Raw genomic sequence first — 6,603 nt, forward strand, 5'->3', positions numbered from 1 at the left:
CAAGATTTTAAGGTGGTTGGTATTTTCAGCATTGTCTGCAGAAAAATATTTGTCTTAAACTATTTCTCACTTAGTCATTTATATTTCCTTTTTGTACAGGAAAGGATGTGAAAAGTGATAGATTCAACATTAACACTTGCAGGGAGATGATCAGCCTTTTAGATGTATCCTTTGAATGTAATTTCATCTCCTTTAAAGTTTCTGGATCTCTTTTGTAAAACTTCCTGACAAGCTGGGCTAAGTTTACACTTCACTTGTCCTAGCACATGGCTGGGGGCAAAAAATTCAACCAAGCATCTCTGTCAGTTCATGGTGGCAGAAACCTGGACCATTTAATCATCAGCTGCTTCTCTCACCACCATCTCTCATTACTTAAACATTTTCCTAAATATAGTGGGGGGGAAGTAGGGCCTTTCTGCCTGGCTGCACCTGTGCAGTTTCAGGTGCATACACAGCATGCTTGGCAAGATGCAGGTTTTGAGTACATCCACAGCTGCTGTTTCTGAGTCAGGTCCTGCTTACAGAGCCCCAAGCTCACAGCAGCAGGGACAGGCTGAGCCTGTTCCCAGGGGGAAGGCTGCAAGTACAGGCAGTGCCTGCCTCCCTTCTGCATAACTGGGGAGACACTTAGGAGCTTATAAGGTTTGTGTAGTCAAGGGAAAAGGAGAGGTCAACACCTCTGCCCAGGTTTGTGTAGCCAAAGGAAAAAGGGAGGTCAACACCTCTACTCAGTGCTCCTTTGCACTGGGAGGGTGATGACCCATGCTTCTAGGAGCTTGCTACTGTTGGTGCCGTGGTATGGCCATATTGAGGCCAGCAAAGATTCACTGTGGATCTTGTGGATAATTGGCTGTTAGGAGAAGTGATGCCATTGCCTACACTCCATAGGCTCCCAAGCTTAATGGGATAACTCAGTAAATACAATGTCATAGTGTCCAAATCCCTGTTTCTGCATAATTTTACATTGGAAGGGATGTTCAAAGACCTGAAGGACATGGGAGAGGACACTGTAGACAGCTACTGACTCTCTTCATTTGCAGCTCCTGCCTCTGGTTTCTAACAATTTTCTGCTGCAACACCAGGCCCTTTTCTCCCTAACGTGAAATCTAACCTACTGTTAAGTGTCCAAAATGTGAGTGCTTTTAATCTTGCTTATATATTTAGTAATCCCATATATCATTCCTTGAGAGTGAAGATAGCCTAGAAATTCTTGGCATGCCTTTAGCCAAGCAAATATGGAGCTGTGGGCATGTCTGTGGGAGATGGAGATGCATTACAAATAAGAACTAAACTGGCATTAGGATGACACTGTGATGGGTGATTTATTTTTAACAGAACTGCTCTCTGGATTGCTCTCCAGTGTTGCACCATCCAACTCTTGTTTTTACACTCCAGTTTTGTTAAGAATACAGGAATCCTGATTTTTGAACCATGCCTTAACATGACCCAGACCGAATGACCCACCACCTTGAGACTTGTAGAATTCAAGACACTTTGGATGAAGATTCAAAAGTATTTGGTAACAATATTTCTGATTCTATCCCCTTGCGTCCTCTATTAGCTCTGAAGTACAGATCCAGAACTGAGATAGTTAAACCTTCACAGGCAGATATAATTGGAAGCCTTCCTTCTCAGGGCTCGAATTTGTTCCAGGGCTCTGAAACACCTCTCACCTGACAGCGCACAAGCAAATCCTCTTTCACCTTTGCCCCATCATTCTCCATAATTTGCAATACCCTATGGAAAGACAGATTAACTCTGATTATTGGCAAAGCTCTTTCTGCTGCCTGGTCTCTTAAAGCTCGTATGAGCATTTCAGCTCTTGCTGTATATTGCATGGCTGGATGAGCATAAGGAAATACAAGAAATATAATTTTAGGACCTACAAAAAACTGCCTTTGTATTTTTGAAATCTTGTAGAACTGTTGATTTTTTTTTTCTGATACAGGATTTAATATCCCAAGAAGTTCACCCAGAATGAAGCGGTCTAAAGGAAGGTCAGAGTTGGACTTTCCTGGTGTGACCACCTCCCTTTCAGGCAAGCCTGCTGCCACCATACTTGATGCTGTTCATCACAGAGCATCTGCCCTGGAGTTCCATGAAGAAATGTTGGGTTCATGAAGACACAGCTCTGTCCTAAGGCTTGTCAGAAAAGCAAACCTTGAGACCCAAATCCACTATTAACTCTACATCTGGGTGGCTTCTAATTCTGGATAATAAATCTGCTGGAAGTAGGAGGTATCTGTCATCTTGTCTGAAACATTAAGCAAGATGGACTTGGTCTGTTGCAGTGTTTGCCAAATGATAGGATATTCTCCTCAATGGCCTGTCTGCCACCATGTAATGTGAAGGCAGGCATGCTGCCAGCCCATGGGAATGTGTTTCCCACTCTGCCTAGCTTGCCACTTACTGCTTGAAATGTTTCTCTCGCTCATTAATGTTTCAAAGAGTAGGAACTTGTGGTGGTAGGGACAGTCTCTGTCCTAGCCACCAGTGGGCACAGCAGTGACAATGTGAACAGGCAGAGGTAGGTATGATTGTCCTGGCACTGGTTAGCTACATGAGCAGAGAGGATGGCAGGGCATGGGTGGCATGGTGGGCTAGCAAAATAATTTTTTTAGTTTAAAGCCTGAGTCAGTGAAGGCCAAGTTTTCTGCGTGCATCATGCCACTGAATATGTGTGTGTGTATGGCCAGGGACATCACCCCCTTCTCCCCTCCCTGCTGTCCTAGAGGAGACCTCTGAGTAGTTCATTGTGGCTTGTAGCCCCTGATGAGACCTGTGTTGCCATATCTTCATGGCTGCTGTGACCCAGCTGTGCAAGCCCTGCCTGCCTCTGGTGCCCACACCATGGCATTGCGGCAGGGGCACACACTCAAGTGCCCTCTCCCATTCCCTCCTTCCCCTTCTGTCACAGACATGTTTTATGAAAAATCCTTTCCTTAGGATTTTTTTCTCCTGAGAAGCTGAGAGGCCTCAGGAACAAAATGTAAACAATAATTATCTGCTGCTGTGGAATGCAACAGGTGGATCTGTGATTGGTCTCATGTGGTTGGTTTTAATTAATGGCCAATCACAGTCCAGCTGTCTCAGACCCTTGGCCAGACACAAGCTTTTGTTATCATTCTTTTTCTTTTTGCTTTCTGTTCAAGCCTTCTGACTAAATCCTTTCTTCTATTCTTTTAGTATGGTTTTAATATAATGCATATATCATAAAGTAATAAATCAAGCCTTCTGAAACATGGGGTCAGATCCTCATCTCTTTCCTCTTCCTGGGACCTCTGTGAATAACACCACACCCTTTGCCACAGACAATGTATAAGAAAGTGAACAGTGACTACTCTGGTACCATCAACTCCCACGAGATACAAAATGCCCTCAGAAAGGCAGGTGAGTGTGTTGCTCGGAGATTGGATCACCAGACATTGGGAGAACAGCGGAGTGGTCTAATGGCTTTTATTCTCTCCTGTCACCTCAATCACAGCATTGCCAGTGACATTCTCCCTTCCTGACAGTCACACACTGCAATCCTTTTGCTGTTTCATACATCAAACCCCATTCTCTGTTCTGTGTTATGAACCACTTGTACTTTTGTCCATGCTGTGACCATTGCTTATTCATCTGATTATTACTTGATCTATTTTTTGCCTCATTATTTCCTAATCTAATAGTTCTCTTTCAGAGCTATGCCCAAACCCTCTTTTCCCTTCATTTCCTCCCACCACCTTTCTCTCCTCTGCAGAAGGTGCAAGCCTGATCAAGGCACGCTCCAGTGACGTCCTCTCTGATGTGTTCACTTTTGGAGCAGAGCTTGCCAGCTAAGGGACATCTAGAGGAGCACTATTTTTTTTTTATTATTTGTCTTGTGCTCTGTGGATTTTATGTGAATGATTCAGTGACAGAAATAGCATGAATATGGGCCTGAATAGAGCCCAATGCATTATGTGAGCAATTGGCTCTGCTGCAATCACTGCTATTCAGCTGCAGTGCCCACTCGCTAATTAGGGGTTTATCTAGGGTGTCACCCTGGTTTTTTAAGATTTTCTAAGCCTTCTGATGTTGACACTCTTGTAGTGATCTTTCTCACGCACTTTCTGTAAATAACTCATTATTTTGCATTCCTTTATGGAGGAGGAGAGAGTTGATGGACTGTTGGTTTGACCAGTGTCATTGGAGAGGTGTCGCTGTCACCCTCCAATCCGCTGTCACTTTTGGAAACCTATAAATGTTGGAGTCAGTAATTAAACTTCCCTTTTTCCTTTCACCTTGAGAACGGTATTGTGCTTGTGTTCTTTTGTGTCCTATAGTGACACTGGGGAACATAGGACTGGTTATGCTGTGAAACAATGTGAAATATGCAGTCTGACAAAATGCTGTGGGAGAACTCTATGTCTCTCTTCAGCTGGCACAATTGGTTTTGAAAAGGACCCACAGAGGGTGAGGAGGGTGAGGGAGTTCAACAGACCTTCTCAGAGGAATAGTCCTGCCCTTCAACCTGCAGCTGCAGCAGGATATGGATAAGTCACATCCAAGACCGCAAATTAATCTGCTGTGTCAGTGACTCCTGTGGTCTCCTAGCCCTCAGGTTTCAGGCTCAAAGATGAGGTGCAGCACAGCATCGTCACCTGCTATGCCTGCAGGACCAAGCTGACCATTGACTTCAATAGCTTTGTGGCCTGCATGATCTGCCTGGAGACCCTGTCCAGTGAGTACCCAAGGGCTATTCCTGCAAGCTTTGGGATTGCCTTAGGTATTTGGTGTCTTTTAGCTGTGAATGTAGTAAATTGCATGGAAAGGTTCGGGTGCCAGCAAAATTGAGTCAGAGGAACCAGCGGAGAAATAGCAAAAGCCTTTCTGTCTGAATGCCCAGGGGAAGTAGAGGACACATTTCCACAACACACCATTCTCTTGTGCTTTACAGTTATCAGCAACTTATGGTTAGTGCTCTGGCCCCCACATTGTCCCAGTTCTGACAAATGGGATCATTTATCACTTGCAGTCCTTACGCAGATCTGATGTACAGGTTTGTCCTTGGATCGTGCCAGATGCCACCACATCAGATTTTATAGTTGTCCTGCTGCCAACTCCCATTTTGCTGCTATAGATCTATTCCACCTCATGAAGCAGCTTAGAAATTATTTGTAAGAAGAAAGAAGAACTGCTGTAATATTATCTTACAGAACCAGTCTAAATTTCCAGTAGATCATGGCAAAAAACCAGACTTTTACATTTTGTCAAGCAGTGATTCTCTACATGCCAAACTCTGTATTTTATATCCAGCTTTCCCCCCCCCCCGCCTCCCTACTTGAGAAGTGTTCTGTCTCCTGGACAAAGACAAGAATGGAGTCATCCAGATCTCTCTGCCTGAAGTAAGTCTGGTCAGATTGAAATACCACCTGATCCAACTGCAGCAGTAGACCACACTAAAATACACTTATTTTAAATCACTACTGTAAGAGATTTAATCATTGTTATAAGAGAACATGGTAGTGATTTAAAGGGCAAGTTTGCTTATGTGAAAATATTCTTCAGCCCACAAGGCCTGTCTGAATTAGTAGAATGAACTTTTACCTTTATATGAGCAAAAAAATAAAGATACTTTCAAAACTCCCAAGGCTGATGGAGAAGGTGCTTACACAGTGCATTTCACTATCTCTTTTTAGAGGGCAGTGGTCAATTCATTAGAAAACACACAGCAGGGAACTCTTCTTTCTGGCAGAGAATGTGCTGATCAACCTGCCAGAATTAGAAGAAACCTTTTAAGATGCCAGGTCTTTTTTCTTCCCACATTGTTTTTAATGCAAATTTTTCCTGTTGAAGCTGTTGTAAAAGCAATCAGCTTGAGCCTTCCCTTTGCAGAATACAAATATATCTCAGGAAACAGCTGGAAGGAGCCCCAAGAGGTCCATCCAATTAGTCCTCTCAGCTGAAGAATGGCTTGAAGGGAGGAGGATGGCTAGGAAGCCCCTAGCTGAAATTGTACATTGCGTACTCCCACCCTAGAGTTTTTCAAGGTTGAAAGTTGAAGCTTTCTCCAGCTTGCCCCGCAGAACTCATCTTCCTTTTGAGGAGCCCCACTTGCAATGTTTGAGGCTGATCCTGGCAGTAGATTTCCCTGAAGTTCAAGAGCAGATGGATCCTACACATATAAAAGATTAAAATGCAACTCCAGCCTTTTCCAGCTTGTTCTCCAAGAGGCACGGAAGAGTGCCCCAGTGGCATCCTGTAGACCTTCCTGATGCCCTGACTCTTTGTGCTGTTTCTCCCTCAGTGGCTGTGCTGCACACTGGTTTGAACCATGGTCAATCAATTCAGCAGAGACCTCTGAGGCTCTTCTGAGCATGAAACCACTTGTTTGGCATCTCCTTGTTGTGAAAAAAAAGAAAGAGAAACTTCTTTTTATTCCTGGCAAGTTACTTTAAGCCAATAAAAATGATCACCTGTCAGTTATAAAATAAATGCAATCTTAAACAAACAAATAAACAAACCCAGGACTGACCTCCTTTACTTTTCTTGCCGAAAGAGTATTGCTCTGTGCCGTGCTGAAATCTCATCAGTTCTGACTTAGCACGGATGGACCCAGGTGGCTGTGGTTTGACTTCA

The 6,603-nt window shown here is 43.9% G+C and overlaps 1 protein-coding gene across 1 annotated transcript in view; it reads left to right on the forward strand.

Annotated features, from left to right (window-relative positions):
- Nucleotides 1-6,295, forward strand: part of LOC102042041 (calpain-8) — a 28,838-nt gene extending 22,543 nt beyond the window's left edge. Inside the window, 6 exon segments of the mRNA XM_005430123.1 lie at nt 100-164; nt 1,451-1,519; nt 3,312-3,390; nt 4,586-4,705; nt 5,311-5,369; nt 6,272-6,295. Of these exon segments, the coding sequence (XP_005430180.1) occupies nt 100-164; nt 1,451-1,519; nt 3,312-3,390; nt 4,586-4,705; nt 5,311-5,369; nt 6,272-6,295 (416 nt within the window).
- Nucleotides 6,296-6,603: the final 308 nt, after the last annotated feature.

The sequence above is a fragment of the Geospiza fortis genome, unplaced genomic scaffold, assembly GCF_000277835.1.
Source record: "Geospiza fortis unplaced genomic scaffold, GeoFor_1.0 scaffold258, whole genome shotgun sequence".
NCBI lineage: Eukaryota > Metazoa > Chordata > Aves > Passeriformes > Thraupidae > Geospiza > Geospiza fortis.